Here is a 20767-nt window from a genome sequence, read left to right as displayed (position 1 = left end):
GATTTTACATAAAATCTTATAGTGCGTTTAATAATTGGCAAGGGACTGTAAACGACAGTAAACATAAAATGTGGTTATTGAAAAACTACAATCTTTTACGCTGTGGAAATATATTAAGAAACTTAAATATATGAATCATAAATAAACCGAATACTATTTTATGGCCTGTTAAAATTCTAACCGTTAAAAAGTAATGTTTATATAATCATTTAAAATTTTGTGCTTACTCCGCAGGAATGCTTGTTTTAACTCAAATTAGAATATTTTTTTTCATTCTCAAACACTCAAACAATTTATTTTTTTGCCTGAAGCAATTTTTTTTCTGACCCCTGTCGAAAAGGAAGAGATTAGATACCACCTTGTAAAAGAGTGCAGTAATTGAAATGTATCCAATGTTTCTCTTTTCTAGAATAATATATTTAAAGTTACAGTTTTTACAGATAAAAAGTAATTAATTACTTTTTAGCAATGAAAAAAAATAATCTTCTCGAAAAATAAAAGAAGTTTAAAAAAATATATATATTGACATTTCTTCAAAAATGAGTTTTTTAGTTTTAGATTTTAAAAAAAATAATCATTTTTAAAAGTGGAGCAGATAGCACGCTAGTTACCAAAGAATATAGAAAGGAGAAGAAGTCCAGCTCTTAGAATACGTAACTAATGCTAGGAACTGCTCGGTTAGGTATGCTACACCAGAAAAACAACTTACAGGGGGAACAACAGACTCAGTTTTAACAGAGCATCATAAGAAGCAAAGCGCATAAGAAGCAAAGTGACTGTCGGGAGGTACGTCACCTGAGAACCGGTAACTGGGCAGCTCTAAATGTACGGTAGGGTACGCTGATTCAAAATTCTTGATGGTCAAATCAAAAAATTTTAATGATTTATGTTGGTTTCAGTGCGATTCATGATGGTCAAACATCATTTGATGATCAGTATCATCCAGCATTTTCCATAATCCGTGCATGGTTGACATGTCAACAAACTTCCATCATTCCATGATGGAAAATGCTACTTTAATACTATGATCGTTCACCATCGAGAGAAGTTTGATTCTTATGAACCAACAATTCATGCTGATCCGTGATGGTCAATGATGGTTTCAACTATACATTTCCATGATGGTTTAAAGAGAATTCTAGATGGTTCAGCAGAAATATACCATCAAAACAATTTCTGTTTTTTCTTTTATGTTGGATCATTATAAATCAGTACGAATTTCTACATCGGGATGATGGTTGTTCATGATCGTTCCAACATTTGATTTCTAAGAAACTATGATGAAAATTTCTGATAGTTCAACATGAACGAACCATCAAAGTAAGTTGCTATTCTTATAATGGAAAATCATAAATCAGTCCGAAATACTATATAGGGGTGATGGTTTCTTATGTTGGTCACCATGAAAAATATAATACGTAGTTCATGATGGAATTATTGATGGTTACCATCAGGATTATGTGGGTCCATCAATCAAAAACCATCAAAAATTTTGATTTAGGTATTCTGTCTTTCTGTGTCAAAATGTGTCATCATATTTAATCAACATGGATGATATAAATTGTTTCTCAAAGAAATATTTTAATTAACAGTACACTACCCTTTTATCAATAGTGTAGAAATGTAGAGCAGACCAATAATAAATAAGAAGAAAAAAAATCTTCTCAACCTCAATAGTGGTTTGGAAGAGAGGAGGGTGCTAGTCCGTTTCAAAAACTTCAGCTGCTGTACCTCTAAATATTATTTTTTCCTTTATGCACAGGGGCCGCACCAAACCTTATGGAACTGGTTTACATTTTGGTTACGAAAGCTAGCCTTCTTCCCCTATATGTATATTCTTGGCTAGTAGCCTTGATTTTTTAAATACAACTGCCGGTGTTTTCCAAAATATCGAAGAAGCAAAAAATATTTTGATAGTTTACACCCACAAATAATTGCATCGCATATCATTATGTACTGAAAGTTTACGCTCACACTAAAATAGGCAAACAAGTTTTGATCTTTAACCCTTTTCGATCATATGTTCATTCTCAATAGCTAAAACTTTTAATTTTTTACCATTTTGGTCTTACGTCTACTCTCAGTCACCATAACAAAGAACTATACTTATCTCAGCATTAATTAATACTGTTCACTGAAGTCGATATCAGCCAACATAGCAAGGAACCATACTTATCTCAGCATTAATCAATACTGTCCACTGAAGTCGATATCAGCCAACATAGCAAGGAACCATACTTATCTCAGCATTCATCAATACTGTCCACTGAAATCGATGTCAGCCACCATAACAAGGAACCATACTACTTATCTCAGCATTAATCAATACTGTCCACTGAAGTCGATATTAGCCACCATAACAAGGAACCATACTACTTATCTCAGCATTAATCAATACTGTCCACTGAAGTCGATATCAGCCACCATAACAAGGAACCATACTTAACTCAACATTAATCAGTACTGTTCACTGAAGTCGATATCAGCCAACATAGCAAGGAACCATACTTATTTCAGCATTAATCAATACTGTCCACTGAAGTCGATATCAGCCACTATAACAAAGAACCATACTTATTTCAGCATTAATCAATACTGTCGTCTGAAGTCGATATCAGTAACCATAACAACTTACCATACATATCTCAGCATTAATCAATACTATTCACTGAAGTCGATATCAGTCACACTTATCACAAGGAACCATACTTATCTCAGCATTAATAATTACTGTTCACTGAAGTCGATAAGCTCTGGAAATATACAAAAAATATTTTACAAAATGTGTTATAATTGTAATAAAGTTTTTTCATTCTTAAAAACAAATATTTTTTTTCTCTCTTCATTGTCTTACATATTATGTTTGATCAACAAAAAATAATTCTGACAAATGTGAATAAAATTAATACGTGAGCACAAGAAAATATCAGTTGAAAAAAATATAGAGTTGAATTTCAAAAAAAGTTTAATTAAACTAGAATAAATTAAACATTAATTTTAATTTTTGAAATTGTATAATTGTTCTCTGTAAAAATTATTTCGTTTGCAGTAAACAAAATAAGGTATACCGAAACAGCAACAAAAAAATCTCCCAGAAAATAGAACAACCAATCCAACAACAAAATTGAGCTATAAAGATCATTTAGTTTGAGGCGATACATTCAAAAAATAATTTCTTGTATAGTTTGTCTACCACTACAAAAATACAATTCCAATTGACTAGTATATAAGACATTAACAATTTAACTCGATTTTATGGCGGGTACCTTTTCATAGATGAAGGTTGACATTGTTGATAACAACACTTCCCACGCCTTGCTTCGTATAATTTTAGAATGTAATATTTCGCAGGTGGCGTGGATCCACATGGACCGGCACACCTTGCTCACGTTACACGACAGAGTGGTCACTCGCAATCCCAGGTACAAGATCACGCACAACAATTACAGAACGTGGTGGTTGCAGATACTGAATGTCAATGAGTCCGATTCAGGACACTACATGTGTCAAGTCAATACATCTCCAATGAAGAACCTCGTGGGAAAGATTCAAGTGGTCGGTAAGTGTGACCACCTTTTATTTCAATCTATATTATCAATGTGGGAAATGGCAGCATCGTATAGAACACCGTAAACTGGCGGTTGAAATATGAGGTGATTAAACAATTCACCGACTGCCCATAAGCATTGTACATGTTACCGTGAATGATTGAAATCAGGAGAATGTCGACTTTCTCCGATGAATATCAGCAATCACATAGTCGCTTTGGTGAATGTCCGAAATATTTGTTATATTCGATTTGATCTTAATTTATTCTTTGATCTTTTTATATTTATTCCATATTTTAATAGCTGCTGAGGATATATTAGGAGAAACATCAGTGTTTGGAGTACCGGTTAAATGTATACCGGGCAGTGGCACTTAGTTGAACTAGTATATATTTCTAATATTTACCAAAGCGATTATGTGACTGTCAACATTCACCGGTGGATGTCAACAACCAATTTCGGTCATTCATAGTAATATATACAATACCAAATGAAACACTAGCAAAGTATGAAATAAGATTCTTTGATACTTTTAACTAGTTTGAGTATGATTAATCAATATCAGGTTAACGTAGTTTCTCGGGGCAAAAACTTAGTTCAGTTTCTTTTTTTTTATGAGAAAGTGAGAAGTTTGTAATGATAACGGTGAGATGAAACAGGATATCAATTCATCATGTGAGTTTCCCGGTATTCCTACGACCGTTTCTCAATCTATGGAACTCCGAATTCTAGAGCTCGTTCAGCGGAACTCTGACTGTATAAATAAAGTTCATTAAGAACTGTGATTGAACGCACCCAAAAAAAGCTACAAAGTAATTTAGATTAAAGTATAGAATTATGGTGAGTTTTTTTTCCTTGTTTATAAGCCATGTCCTGGTATTCCCTAGTTGGAATTCGGAAATTATTAATAAAAATCTAACTATAAAAAAAAATTATTATTCTTCATTTAATTAAATCTACATTTTTTAAAACTGGGCCTTTCATGCTTGTATGACCCATCGTAATATTACGCAATGTATCGACTTCTCCAAACAATAATTTGATGTGGCTAGTCAACTCCCTAAAAAAGAAAAGTCAGAAACATATAAAATGATAAATAAATTTCTCTCTCCTAGAAATTATGATAAGAGAGAACAGGAAATACCATTTATATAAATGACTTCTGAAAATAATAGCAATTCAATTTTGTAAGCTTTGCCTCCCCTACCCCCGTCTTTTGCCAAAAATAGTCATATGCACCGAATACACCCTCCAATACACGGAAAACAAAAAGAAAAATTCTGAAAAATTTTTTTATGTAATCTGTGCCAATTCAGTGGGGAACAATTATCCCCACGTTCCCCAAGTTTATATATATATATATATATAATATATATATATATATATATATATATATATATATATATATATATATATATATATATATATATATATATATATATATATATATATATATATATATATATATATAAAACCTCTGTGTTAGGTAATATTTATGGGAGCTCTTTTCTAGAACAAGTTATTTCAGAGAATGAGTTCTTTTTTAGAAAGGGAAATTTGGCAACACTTCCGGACGTCTCTATGAAAATGTAATCGATTAAGAAAAAAAAAATATTCAGAACCGCAATAAAAGTTTCTTTTTTTCTGTCCACTTATATATTTTTGTGATTTCATGCGTTCTTTTTTATTTTTACCCATTTTGAATGGCTGAGAATAAATAATATTCTACGACATATCCCTAAAACTGTATCTAATTTCAAATTTATTTAATCACAGTCACTGACCTCTATATTACGGTCAGTGACTGGCATATAACTTACCATTCATGTATCGTAAAAATACAGTTCCTGGTCAAATTATTAGACGCACTATAAGATTCTATGTAAAATCTTAATTATCAGGTGATACTATACAGCTTTATTGTTTTTATGCGACAGAAACCGGTTTGTACTTGTTTACGCTTATGCATCAATTGGTTAACATTGTAATGCAATACGCTTAAAATAAATAAAAATATAAAGTACATAAAAACGTAATGAAAATCTGAATAAAAACCCATGACATGTATGTTTAAATATAAAGTATTGCTCATAAACTCGTGCAAAACATGTCATTATTAAAAAACTAGTTAGTCTAATAATTTGGTCTAATTATTGTAATATGCTAATATAATACCTGATATCATAAATATTCCATATTTATATAGTATATCGCCAAATTTATCAAATTATCGAATTTATATTATATATCGTCTAATTGAACTAATTGATACAGGAGCGTAAACAAATGCAAACCGGTTTCAGTCGCGTGGAAACAATAAAGCTGTATAGTGCATCACCTGATAATTAAGATTTTACATAGAATATTATAGTGCGTCTAATAATTTAGCCATGGACTGTAAATTTTTGCCCATCCATATAAGCTTGTCTAAAACATTTTCATTCTAAAATATACGGCCATTGGCCTTAAATTAGCTTTATATGTGTAAAAGCTGTTTTCAGTCTTGGCCTAAACGATGTTTTAAACCCTGGCCAACGAACCCGGGACCTTTGTTTCCATAGCTTGATGCTGAAACCACTATGGAAAAGAGTGCACACTACCAAATTGAATAAGTAATATAAATATTGTAAAAATTAACGATCATCTCTACAAATTTTGCCCAAGTAAGTTACAATTGCACGCACGAAGCTTTTTTTTTTCTCGAAAAGAAAAGAAAAAAAGGAGTTGGTTGTATAAATAAACTGTCAACTCACTATATTTAACTAAAATTTTTTAAAATTTAAATTATTGCATAGTTAACTATTTTCAATTTAAAGAAAAAATGCGAAAAGTTTATTTTAACTTTCAAAAAGGGCATTCGTTTTGAAAAAATTTACAAATTGTTTGACTATTAAAAGTTTTGAAATCCTTAAGATTAGCTTATGCACGCAATCAAATTGTGTATTAGGTTAAGTTATAAAATGGTTATTCAAAGTACATGTGACTATACTTTTTGTTTTAACGCAAAACTCTTACAGGCAACTCCCCTAGCCATTCGTCTGGATCCCTGGCAGTGACTATAGTAACTAGGTATAACTATTTCAAAAAGGGGTGTGGGCTCATTGTTTAGGATAAGTTTTGACTGGAGTCGGTGAAAGAAAGGGTATCTTTTTCTTAGGTCTATTGTGTTAGCCCTAAAATGAAGAGAATCTACCCTCCCCTAAGTGCGCTATTCTTATTTCCATAGAAGCAGACGGTTTCAGAATTTGCGGTGGGGTTCTTACCGTAGACAAACTATACACAAAGTAATAAAAGTCACACAGTAGAGATAACGCGTATACAGTTATAAACAGACAAATAAGAACGAGGAAGTGGATGTTGGATACATAACGAACATACATCTCCAAAAGGGATTTATAATTTGATTTATAAATTATAGATTAATTTCAGAGCAAAATAATTCCAATAAAGATTTATAAGTCATAGATAAAATCAAAGTTAATGATTTATAAGTCAAAGTAGGTCACCATTGACAACCTTAAAGAAGTATAGCAAAAAGTAATTGGCAAACATCAAATACACACTCGAGTACAAAACTAACTCAATGAACAAAATAAAAAAGCAGTTCGTGAAATGCTCAAATTTTAAGAAAAATCTAAAGTAAAGTCAGTGAGAATTAAAACCTCTAATTTTGAAAGGTAGTTAAAAATAGGCCTAAACAAACAAAGTTAAAATATCATCTCGGACTGAGGGAAGCCTGAGATTCATTAAAACTTTAAAGGTTGACAATAAAATAATTAAAGTAAAAACAGTTTAAGGAAATCTGAAAATTCTAAAATAATTTCCATATTACCTAAAAAAAATCCCAAAAAAAAATCTTTCAAAAAGTCTAAAAAAATTTCCAAAAAATCTGAAAAAATTTCCAAAAAATCTGAAAAAATTTCCAAAATTCTAAAAAAATTTCCAAAAATCTAAAAAAAAATTTAAGAAATTCTAAAAACTCTTAAAATATTCTAAAATCTCGTAAAACAACAATATTAAATAGAGAGTTTAAAATAGTGTCCAAAAGTTCTTATTCCTCAAAAATTGTCCAGAACATAAAATTCTATAAGTAGTTAAAAAATCTCAGAGTGGGCCAGTAAGTAGAACAATAAGTTCAAAAATATTCTTTAAAATAAATATAATTTTGAATGCTTTTTGGAAGAAATAACATCTACAAACTCATAGTTATTCCATTGTTAAATAATCGTATGTAAGTTTTTTAATCTGGAAACAGCTCGAAATGCGGTCTAAGAAAATGGACACAGCTCGAAATGCGGGTCTAAGAAAATGAACACAGCTCGAAATGCGGGTCTAAGAAAATGGACACAGCTCGAAATGCGGGTCTAAGAAAATGGACCCAGCTCGAAATGTGGGTCTAAGAAAATGGGCATTGCTCGAAATGCGGGTCTAAGAAAATGGACACAGCTCGAAATGTGGGTCTAAGAAAATGGACACAGCTCGAAATGTGGGTCTAAGAAAATGGGCATTGCTCGAAATGCGGGTCTAAGAAAATGGACACAGCTCGAAATGTGGGTCTAAGAAAATGGACACAACTCGAAATGCGTGTCTCAAAAATGGACATAGCTATTTCAGAAAATAAATATAACATTCAATTCCGCTTTCAGGAGTATTGTTCTTTTTTTTTAAAAGAATAAATTTATAAATTCGTAATATGATAACGCATAAATGTACATTTATTAAATTTGTCCTTTTGTTAGAAAAGTAAACAGTCGTTTTTACAATGTTGCTATGAGTGCTAATAGTACGTAATAAATTTACATTTTAGGAAATTAGAGTTTTAAAACTTCCCTAGAAACAGTTTTACCTTGACCCCAGTTGGGTCCAAAATTGGTTCAATACGAGGGTTGCTATTTATATTTCTGGCCTAATAATGAAAAAACAAATATGTAGAATCGAAATTGGTTTTATTGTTTTTCAAAATATTCTCCATGATGATCAATACACTTTTGCAAGCGTTTGAACCAATTTTCAAAGCACTTTTTCCAGTCCGATTGAGGTAACTCCAAAACATGCGTTTTGAATGCATCAACCGCTTCTTCGGGGGTCGAAAATCGTTGTCCACGTAATTTATTTTTGATGTGTGGGAGTAAGAAGAAGTCATTGGGTGCCAAATCAGGGCTGTACGGCGGATGACCCATCAGTTCGATCGTTCGCTCCGTCAGAAATGCCTTTGTTTGAGTCGATGTGTGAGAGCTCGCATTGTCATGATGAAGAATGATTCGCCTGTTCTTCTGTTCGATCGCCTGTTCTTCTGTTCTTCGCCTGTTTTTCCGATGACTTCTGGCAAACAAATGGTCGTGTACCATTCAGAATTGACCGTCCTGCGTTGCTCTAACGCCACTGTTGCCACATGACCGTTAATGCCGAAGAAACAGGTAATCATTTGTTTCCATGTGCTTCTTTCTCGAACAACTTTTGTTGGTTTTGCCCCGTCTTGGAAGACCCATACAGTTGATTGCTGTTTTGTTTCCGGCTCATATGCATAGATCCATGATTCGTCACCTGTGTAGATGTTATACACAGTCTTTAATGTACCTTGAACGTATTTTTCCAATATTTCCTTGCACCAATCGACACGAGCCTTTTTTTGAGCGTTTGTCAGATTATGCGGGATCCAACGCGAACAATTTTTTTTTTACGCTCAAATGTTCATGCAATATTTTATTGATGCTAGTCATACTAATGTCCAAAGACGCCTCTATCTCACGGTATGTCACATGACGATCTTGCTTTATCAGTTCACGCACAGCATCGATCTTTTCTGGCACAACAACGGATTTTGGACGACCTGCACGGGATTCGTCCTGGATCGAACATCGACCACGATTAAATTCATTATACCAATTTTTTACAGTGCTGTAGGATGGCGCTTTATCGCTGAATAAAGAATTAGTTCGTCGAAGCACTCTTGTCTTGACAATCCACGTCGAAAGTTTTGAAAAATAATGGCACGAAAATGTTCACGATTCAATTCCATTTTTTGAAAGAGAAGAACTTTTCAATTTACTGTCAACAACAAAAATGAAGCTATAATGGTAAATCGTCTGCTGAATTTATGTTTAAAAATATCAAACTTTCGATTAAAATCGGCTGCGGTCGCCTAACAACACTTACTGCTGCCAGGGCCAGAAATATAAATAGCAACCCTCGTATAGGTCCTATAAGAACATGCAAAGATGGGACCAATATTGGGATGTCTAGATGTTTTAATGTGGGTCCTATAATGGCCTATATATAGGGCCTACATTGATAATATTATACCTGTATTGGCTAAATAATGGATTTAAAATATCGGGTAAATCTGACAATTCCATGTAGGACTGATATTGGTCGTAAAGTGACTGTAAAATATCGGATGAATCGGGCAAATCTATATAAGGTCAATATCGGAAAAATAACGGCACTTTGAACCTTTATTGAGCCATGAATATTGGCTCAATAAGAGCCCAAGTTATTTTGCTGATAGGGTTACTTTGTCATTTACAGCTCTGAAAAGGAAAACATTACCTGCTAAGTTACATCTGTAATATACTTAGCCACCCCGAAGTCAGCGAATTTGTCTCATAATATGTTTCTGACCAATCACAGTTCACTTACCTCGTCCTTGGACATTTAAACGACGCATTTCGGACAACGTCCATTTTCGTGAGCACGCATTTCGAGCTGTGCCCCTTCCTTAAAATCGTATTTTGAGTTCATTTTCGTAGAAATGTATTACGAATAATGTTCAGGTTTAGAAATTCATATGTTTTAAGCATAAAATTTAAATTTTTTTTTATCGACATTTCAATATTTTTTTTCAATTTACTATCGATATCCTTATCATTGAAATCATATAATTTGCAAATACACATAGACAGAAATAAAATAGTAGCATTTTGTCTTTCAAAAGTTCCCTCTATATTGAGTTTAACAAGCAGTTTCGCAACAAAATATCAATACGAAATGTGATTCAATAGCTAAACTTCCAAGAAAATGTTCCATTTGATATCATGGGATGCAATTTTGCTTCTCTCTCTCTGTCCATTTCACGAAAAAAACACGAACCCCTTCTATTGGAATCCATTCTTTAGCGGCGCGTTGAGTTATTCAAAAATGCAATGATACCATATTTGGGACCTTCTCCAATTCAATGGAGATAAAGCCAAGAAGACACGCTAAAACGCGCTCCTTCAACGCTGAAGGATTCCTTCTCCCCCTCCCGAAAGAAAAAGTGAAAAGAAGAAAACCATTTCGATACACTTTTGCAAATAGGAGAATATTCTTCTCTCTCCCATTTTATTCATATCTATGTTAGCGATCGAACAAGGGAGAAGGATTGCGAAATACCGTTTTTTAAAGGGGAGTAGCTTCGGAGAATAAATATGGAGAGAGAGAAAGAAAAAAAATATGTGTAGGTTTCGTGTCATAGATTCAAGACTGTGATTTCAAATACAGCTGTCGCGAATATATACGTCTTCTTTATTATTATTTTCGAATACGGAAGAAAATGAGTGCGTTTTGGGCAATTTTTCTGCCCCCCTTCTTTCTACTTCCTATTTTCATTCATTGGGGGCAATTTTTTTTTATTGGTTTTTGATGTGAAAAATGGAACATTTTTCTGCTCGAAAAAACCGTTAGAATTTAAAATATTTCTGTGTTCTTTTTTTTTTTAAATCGGAGGTTCAAGCTTATGATGGTTATGTCAGGAATGAAGACAATGGTGTTTTAGTATGTTATTGGAACGCACAAATTTTCTTGGTAAACGGATTGTCAGAATATTTTTTAAACAATGGAAGAATTGTCTATTTTTTTTTAAAAAAAAAATATTCTCCCATCATAATGTCAGTCCACAAATTTAAAAAAAAATATTACTGCCTCAATTTTTTTTCCAAAAAATAAAAGAACTAAAATATTACATATTAATTTTAAATAAATAAGCATTTTTTTACGACTTTTAAAATAAAAAATGGCGATTGTTTACTTTTTTATTTGGAAGGAATTCTTTATTTGGTGATTTATTTAAAATAGAAGAGCCTTTAACTGTAAATTTAGCAATGGAATGTAATTAAACAATGGAGGAATTGTCTTTTTAAAAAAAAAAAAAAATATTCTCCTATCATAATGTCGTTTCACAAATTTAGAAAAAAAAATATTGCCTCAATTTTTTTTCCAAAAAATTAAATAACTAAAATACTGCGTATTAATTTTAAATAAATAAGCATTTTTTTACGACTTTTAAAATGAAAAATGGCGATTGCTTGTTTTTGAAGGAATTTTTTATTTGGTGAAAAAAAAAAATATTCTATCATAATGTCATTCCACAAACTTAAAAAAAAAAAAAAAGCATTGTCTCAATTTGTTTAGGAAAAAAATAAAGGAACTGAAATGCTACATATTAATTTAAAATAAATAAGCATTTTTTTACGACTTTTAAAATAAAAAATGGCGGTAGCTTATTTTTGAAGGAATTTTTTCTTCGGTGATTTATTTAAAATAGAAGAGCCTTTAACTGTAAATTTAACAATGGAATGTAATTAAACAATGGAAGAATTGTCTTTTTTTAAAAAAAAATATTCTATCATAATGTCCTTCTACTAATTTAAGGAAAAAAAATGTCTCAATTTGTTTAGAAAAAAAATAAAGGAACTAAAATACTACATATTAATTTAAAATAAATAAACGCTTTTTTTACGACTTTTAAAATAAAAAAAATGGCGATTGCTTATTTCTGAAGGAATTTTTTTTTTGGGTGATTTATTTAAAATAGAATAGCCTTCTACTGTAAATTTTTCATTAATGCGACGTAAAAAGATTTTGCATAGATTTGTATAGGCCATCAGCTCCAGGTAATTGTTTTCACAGATCACCACAGACCACCTGTGAATGGTATAACTATTATTATTCCATACTTAAATCATTCTTCGGAATCAATCGTTTTCATAAAAATAATGCATAAATCTCTATTAAAATTTGTGTTTGCTAAATAAATAAATAAATTTTTTTTAAAAATAGTTTTCAACTTTGTTACACTTGAATGATCTACTTTTTTCTTCTTTTGGTGGAACTCTTAATTATCAATTGTGAACATCTTAATTATCAATTGTGAACATCGTAATTATCAAATGTGAACATCTAATAATCAATTGTGAAAATCTTAACACTAGAAGATGAATAAAATAATTTTTTTTTATCGTTTCATCAATTAAAATTAGTTTTTATCTCGGAAAGTTCCAATCTGGCTCGGCATCGAGTGCAGTTCAGAATTCATTTTTGCTTTATGCATAATCTTTAAATGACTAGAAAATAAAATACGCTAAATTGTGGTTGTGTTAAAATTGACCCTAAAAAGAACTGCTATAAACGTTGAAAATGTTTGTCGGAGGACCAAATCAGTTTGTATGTTTAGAATTTGAAAACTCTAAACGAAAATAAGAAAGCAATTCTTAAAAATGCTGCATTTTCATAATTTATTCAATAGATTGTTATTAGAGTAGTAGTAGTACTTTATTTACGTCGCAATAGAACTGCATCATGGGCCATTGACATTTGTCTGAGAAACATCCCTGAGGTTGATCCGAAGCCATGCCATCCCAATTTTATTCTATTGCAGAAGGGAGGATGACCCGACGACCTGTATGTGAAGTTGAGCACTTTACGATCGGTTAATTTTCAAGAAAACGGTCATAAAAGTGCCTATTTTGCCAAATACACGTGTTTGATTAATGCTGACATCTAGTTTAAAATAAACTAACTATCTACAGTTATCTTAAAAATATCCTGGTATTGCCATCTGGTGCGTGAAAGGAGAAATAAAATGTTTTCCGGGCAAACGAAATGAATTAGTTTTATTCTTATAGGCGCGTTACTACTGAACACTCCAGCCTGGAAATTTCGCTGGAGCGAGAAATAGAGGGCGAAACCTTGCCCCGTCATTTTCACGGGAGCGAGAAGGAAGGGGTTATGGTGCAGAAGTTTAAGTTTAGCGAAGACTAATACCAAACAACCTCGTTCCCTTCATCTACTGATCAAAGGATCATCCACTCTCTAACTGACCGCGGCTAGTGGCTATAATGTCGGCCATTATCAGCATACAGGTAGTGATCGTAGATTTGTCAGGAATGTTTGGCCGTTAGCAACACATCTTAATTATGGATGTAAAAATGATAATTGTCTTAAGGAAATAATAAAATCGCCTAAACAAAATTAATTTATTAATTATGAAAAATGATCACAATTCAAAAAAAATATAATCATATTGAAGGAGAGAAATCCCTTAAAGGGATCAAATTAAACACTCCCCCACATCAAGAGTTTTGACAGCATGGATAATAATGATATTCAATTGTCGGGACGAAATTTGAAATTGAAAGTAAATGTGAATAAAATTGAAAGTTCCCAACGGACACAGGAGAAGCATGGATAGGAGATCCAAAATTGGCGAATTATCACAATATAACAAAGCCAACCCAGTATGTCAATATTAAGTTTGAAAATACCTTGGCAATCACGAGTCGCCAACAAAACTGTGAGAATTAGTATAACCATATAACGGAAACATATTTGTGGTAAGAAATTTAAGAATAAAGAGTTATAAACAGATTTTTGTTTTCGATTAGGTGCGGCAGTGAATTAATGAGTCTACATTGGTATTGAAATAAAAAGTTAACCGTTGCATTGATCGATAAGAAATGAATAAAATATTTTATGCTCGCTACAATAAAGATTAACTTATTGATTTAATTTAAATATAATTCGATTAGTACGATTATAAGTTTAAGTAATTAAAGATATTTTAAAAGGTAGGAAATATGTGGCATCACAGTGATGCTTGACTTACTTGATCTTAAAATAATCGAAATATTAATCAAATAATGAGTTATTGAATAAATATGTGAATATAATTTCTGGTTAAATAAAAGGAATCCAAACACTTGGAATCCTACCGACCCTTCCACGGAAACTTAGGGTTCCGCGAAATACCTTTAGGGCACCACTGGTCTAAGTAACTGCGGATTATTATATTTGAAGTCTTTTAAACATTTTTAATTACATCTTCAAAACATTTTTGAATTATTTATTTTCATGACTAGAATATATAGTATAACAGTTTTTTTTCTTCTTATTTATTGATCGATATATTTGTCCTCTTAGGTGTCGCAGTGTTTGTAGTTAAGATTGCTATCGTAGAGATATGCTGTGATATTATCTGCTATTTTATAAGGGTCCTTTGACCTAACAACAAAATATTTTGTCAGCAAACTTTTTATTTTCTCAATTATATGTTCCTTTCATTGATGTGCGCCGTTGCCATCGCAAATTTTTTGTAAAAACTCATTGGATTTTAAATAAATGCCGAAGGGGGGGGGATCTTCGCCGGGCCTCTCGACCGGTGCTGACCTACCCCTCTTCACAGGGCCGTTTTATCCATTAGGCACTGTTGGCAACTGCCTAGGGGCCCCGCCACGTTCAGGGGCCCTGTGCTACAGAGAAAAAAAATTGACAATGTTTCTTAAACAGTAAAAATTTAATTCGAAATTTCAATGACGATTGTCTTGCTCTGTACATTACATCGACGCTATTTTAGTACATTTCTGAACTCATTCCAAATTAGATATTAATATTACGGTAGTTAGTTCATATATAACGCAGTAATATAATCGCAAGCAATTTTATCGCGGTAATTTTAACGCCGACTAATCAGATGACTATACAGCAAGAGCAGCTTTTTTAACACAACACGCTTGAAAAACGCGCAAAATTCTACGTTGTGAATGCACACTTACTGTTCTGGTACCTGGTACATACCATAGGCTTGTATATTCTATGGCCAAGCTACCAAAGAGTATGTAAAAATAAGGTTGGCAGTACTGGTTTGTTCGTCGCATGACTGGGGAATTCCCCGATCCGCTAAATACAGACTTTGTATTGTGTCATAGACAACATTTTTGAAACATTTTTAATGTAATCGTTGAATTTTCACTTCGGCTGAACGTTTCCTTAAATTTCTTCTCATACAGAACCACAAAGGGGAAGAACTAGCCACCGAGAATTGAAATTAATTAAAAACTGTCTTCGTTCAACTATGTCTCAAAACCGTTTAAATTCATTGGCCATAATGGCAATTGAAAATGATGTATTGGAAAAGGTTAACTTTCAGGATGTCTTGAACGATTTTGTAACAAAAAAAGTTAGAAGAGTTAATATTTAAGCTCATTGCATGATTTTTTTTAAATGCATATATTAATTACTTATATTCTTTTCGTTTGATTCAATATTTTTATTGAATAATGTGATAATATACTATAGGTAATATACTGTGATATATAATAATTAGGAAGTTAGAAGACGGTAGGGGAGAGGGCCCGAGACGAGCATTGCCTAGGGGCCGCGACATGCGTAAGCCGGCCCTGCCTCTTCACCTGAGAGGGAGAATTTGTCTGCTCATCCCCGCATACCCATGTTAGGGGAGGGCGAAAACTTTACCTTAGACAATGATCGAATGAGTGGTCTTTCATAAAGGATGGTAAAAGACAGATATAAAATCGGTTTAACTCTTTACTCTTAGCCACCATGGTCAAGAACCATGTTTCTGCTCACTGAAACATGGTTCTTTGACATCAGACATGGTTCTCTTAGACACCAAAGAACCGTGTGATCTGTTCACTGAAATCTATCACCCTTGAAGATGTATGAAATTCAAAATAATATTTTAAAACAAACACTTTTTTTTATCTACATTTCCCAGCATATTATAGGGCTGACCGACGATAATGAACTCCGACAGGTGTAACAATTGTGTATGAAAATTAATACAACGGCAAAGTTTTCGCATTCTTATTTCCAAATCTCTCATAATATTGAACGTGCCACTGTCAAAAGAAAGAAATATCACGTGTATCGCTACGTACTCAAATGCACTTTGTATGTTTTTTCAGTTCCTCCTAAAATTTCTGAGAATGTGACAAGTTCGGACACAGATGTTCGAGAAGGTTCTGACGTCTCTCTGAGGTGCGAAGCAAAGGGATCGCCCCTCCCACAAGTGAAGTGGAGAAGAGAAGACGAGAAAGACATCACAATAGGCTCCAAAAAAGGTACTCTCTGCAGTAGACAATAGGTCCATGTATCTTGAAATATCCATATTTTTTAAGCAATATTATCTCATGATATATTGTGAATACAGAAAATATCAACACACTATAAATATAAAAAAAAAAATATTAATAAACAATTAATATCGATAAGTATCAACGCACTATGTATATTGTTAAGTGATAATTATTTTATAACCGTCGTTGAACAGCTGACCCTATTTTGGGTTTAGGACTTCTAATGTTCAACTCTTTAGCCCTGTAATTTTGAACCCAATCCAGAAGACACGGTAACTCCTGGATTTGAGAAATTTGCCTTTGTAAAGGACTTTTTTGATGGAACTAACCCGCATTTGCGTTACATGGAGAGAAAGATCACGAGAACCTCTCATGGTTAGCCTGACGGCAAGGGGACTCTAACTCATACGTCTACCACTGAGAATATTTCACGTCAACACTGTGGTCATTGCAAGCCGAATGTGGAATTCGTATCGATTGTGATTCGAACCCGGATCGCCTCATTGGAAGGCAAACGAGCCATCGCGACCTAATATATGCTGAAAAATATCAGCACACAATAAATATCGGTACATGATAAATACTCAAAAGCAACGACACATGATGAGCAAAAAGTCAGTTTGCTATTTTTAAATATGACAATAACACATTGTTTCGGAAGAATTTTAATGTATAAAAATTGGCGGTTTTATTTATATACGAACACAAGAACTATGCGTTTACTATCTCTTAATTTACATATCGTTAAATGTTTATAATTACTAATTAATTTTAGAATAATAATTATTATTTTTTTTTTTTTTTTTTTTTAAGAAAAATGTCTTTTTTGTTTTTCATTTGTGCAAGAAAACTTTGTTGAATATAAAAAAATATGTAAATAAGTTGTATTGAAAAGTTACAATAGAACCTAAAAAAATTGATTTTTTCCAACGATATATCATCAAATAGAATGTTCTGATATGGTCCAGGACTATTCTACAATCCATTAAGGTTACTCGTAAATAGGATAAGAAACATCATTTTTTAAAAGCATATCTGAATTGCAACTGTATCATAATATTAACATTCTTTTACTTTTTATAAATTAAAATAATTTAACACAGATTCGTATTCAATAGGCAATCACGCTCATCAATTAACAAATTTATAACTCCAAAAATAAAGTTCTACAGTATTGGCCATTTAACATCGGTATATGCCCAGATTAAAATAACACAGTATTTATCACCTGCGTTCACAGTATTTATCACAGAAATGCTTTGTAAATGACGTCAATTTCCTTCAATTACCAAAATTAATCTAATATTTATCACCATGGTGAATAAACAAGGTGCACCACATCGTGATATCGCTTGCCAATGAGATCCCAGCGGTGACTGGTCGATACGATTTCTGCTCCTGGCTTGTACCGCTTACAGTGTTGACGTAAAATATCCTCATAAACGGATCGTGGGTTAGAATCCTCTTGAAGTCCGGCTAACAGTGGGAGGTTTTCGTGGTTATCTTCTCCATGTAAGGTAATATACGGGTCCTTCACGAAGGCTATTTTGACCCAATGCTTGATCTAGTTTCCTGACTTCTGGGCTGGATTTAAAAGTACAAGACTACGTAGTTGAACATTGGTAGTCGTGCACTAATGAAATAGGCCAAATGTTCAACGCCGAAAATAAAATAAACTAACCACGATTGTTTCAATATTAAGTAAAATTCGAATAGTGCTTTCGTCACTTTTAGATTTGCTGACAGTTATTAAACGGGTACTTAAAATGGCATCAAAAGTTCCAGTTTAAATTCCAACTCCACAAATTATACTCCAAAGTTTTTGAGCCATTTTTATTTGTCCCATGCCCTCTTATAGGGTTATAGTTATTGATATCGAGGTGTTACTATTTCTCCGTGCACTGTTAAAGATTCAGAGCCACGTTGAACACAAAGTTGGTATTCATTTGCTGGCTACATGAAATGGAGCTCAATTTTACCATATTTTGGGATTTGCCTATAAGGTTGCACAAAAAATAGTTGTTTTTGAAGAAATGAAACACCAATTTTCATTCTTTCTTTTCTTTTATTAAAGCATAAAAAGCTTGCATCATTATTCGTTGTTACAATTTTGTATAATTATAATAAAGTTTATTTTAAAGTTTATTTCCTTCCTAACATCCATATTTCATACATTCAATCAAGAAACAAACATTAAGTCTGGTGATTTGACCGGCTATGGTAGAAATTGGTATACATTAAGTGTTGGTTTGTTTAGTGTTAAGAAACTAAATGTGCAGCGCTAATTCAATGCGTGAAAAAAAATATATAGTTTGCTAAAACATTTAAAAGTTATATATTCTATTTCCGTCAAGAATGAAAATATTAAAGAGTTATGTTGATCAACAACAAAACAAATTAGCATGACTTAAATGAATGAGGCTCTCTCTCGTTAGCTAGTCACGATTTAGTTGATTATTCTATGAATCATGAATAATGATATGTTTAGATCTCAAAAAGAAAACTAAACAGACTTTATTTACATGAAACACCCATTAGAGGCACGAAAACTATGAACGTCATTGATTTTAAAAGATTAACGTTTATTAGTTTATTCAGAGCTATCTTTTTAATTCTAAAACTTTTCATGAATTCATTTATAATTCTGTAAAATTTATATTGGATTCTTCTTGCATTTTTACCTAGTATCGATAAATATAAGAAACTGAAAGAAAAAAATTGCAAATTTTCTTGAGTGGCATAAAAATAAAATTGGAAAAAAAATGTTTTAAGTTTGTATGAAGTATATTCGAGGTAAGAAGAGAAATCAAATACATTTCAGTTAGAATTTAATTGATTATGTTGCATAAGAGTATCAAAAAATCAAAATTTCTAAGTAAATATATAAAATTTTTTTTTTTTTTTTTACTCATATACTCTTTTTGTCGGAGACCATTTACATCCGATTAAGATCCTAAATTTTTTATTCTTTATCAGAATTATTACCAGTTTCGATTTTGATTGTTAAAAATGGTGAAACAGGTTCGAACAGCTGAATCCAAATATTAGCAACCTTTTAGTTAAGGAAAACATCTCATTCTGTTCATTCATGCAAGAATGCAATTTATTTTTCTCCACGCAAAAGACATTTTAACCCCTTAAACGGTGACATATAATCCAAAAAAAGGAACCAAAAATGGAAAAAAGATTTGACTCTTTAATTTAGTTCTTTAAATTATCATAAAAGTTCGAAAATGGTTTTTTATTACAAAAATAAATTTTTAAATGCAGTAACTACTGTATTTATAATTTTTACATGCACATAAAAAAAGTAATGGATTACACATACATCTTATTCAATTGGAGTAAATATAAAAAAATTTGAAGCTAAATGAAATATAACTAGTATAATATAAAAACACAACAATATGATTTTCAGTACATAAATTTTACAAATCTTTTGCAGTATGGTATGTCCCAAAACATACACAAGCCCTTCTTTGCATTACCCACATTTTCCCTCCCTCGACTGAAGTCGTAATCGGTGAAAAATTAGGACCACTAATGCCATCTATTAGGAAAATAGTGAATTAAGAATCCTAAAGTAACTCAGCTCGTACTTCACAAAATAGAAACGTTAATTTTTCTCTTGCCCGTACTCAGTTCGGGCATCACAAGAACTGCACGTAGCAATGGTTCGAACTGGATTCGAGCGACGTTGGCATGGGGTTAAAAAATATTACAATAGTTAAGTGTTTACATTAATGTTAACTATTTTCTTTCTTAGTTCCCACTGTGGAAGGAGAATTTTTAAATATAACGAAAACGAGTAGATTGCATATGGCTGCCTACCTCTGTATAGCATCCAATGGTATTCCTCCAGCGGTCAGTAAAAGGATCATGCTTAACGTTAATTGTAAGTATACATGTTATTTATTTTCTTAACCCTTAGCTTACGGCTGGTGCAACTGGTGGTCCAGAATAGCAGGTGCTATCAGACGCCGTAAACAAAAGGTTAAATAAAGGAAAATTTCTAAAATAATATTTATCTCTATTTAGCCATACTCATACCTACACTAAAAAATTAAGAGAATTTTTAGACTTGGTTGG

At 32.2% G+C, this 20767-nt stretch overlaps 1 protein-coding gene across 1 annotated transcript in view; it reads left to right on the top strand.

The window, feature by feature from the left end:
- Nucleotides 1–20767, top strand: part of LOC122269681 (lachesin) — a 373596-nt gene that overhangs the window by 327588 nt on the left and 25241 nt on the right. The window contains exons 3-5 of the mRNA XM_087153881.1: nt 3352–3559; nt 16508–16663; nt 20445–20573. Coding sequence (XP_087010007.1) covers nt 3352–3559; nt 16508–16663; nt 20445–20573 — 493 coding nt within the window. The remainder of the gene's footprint in view (nt 1–3351; nt 3560–16507; nt 16664–20444; nt 20574–20767) is intronic.

The sequence above is a fragment of the Parasteatoda tepidariorum genome, chromosome 10 (assembly GCF_982258835.1).
Source record: "Parasteatoda tepidariorum strain Cologne lab strain chromosome 10, Ptep-v5.0, whole genome shotgun sequence".
NCBI classification, from domain to species: Eukaryota; Metazoa; Arthropoda; class Arachnida; order Araneae; family Theridiidae; genus Parasteatoda; species Parasteatoda tepidariorum.
Note: the sequence above shows the minus strand (reverse complement) of the source record. Positions and strands in the feature narration are given on the sequence as shown.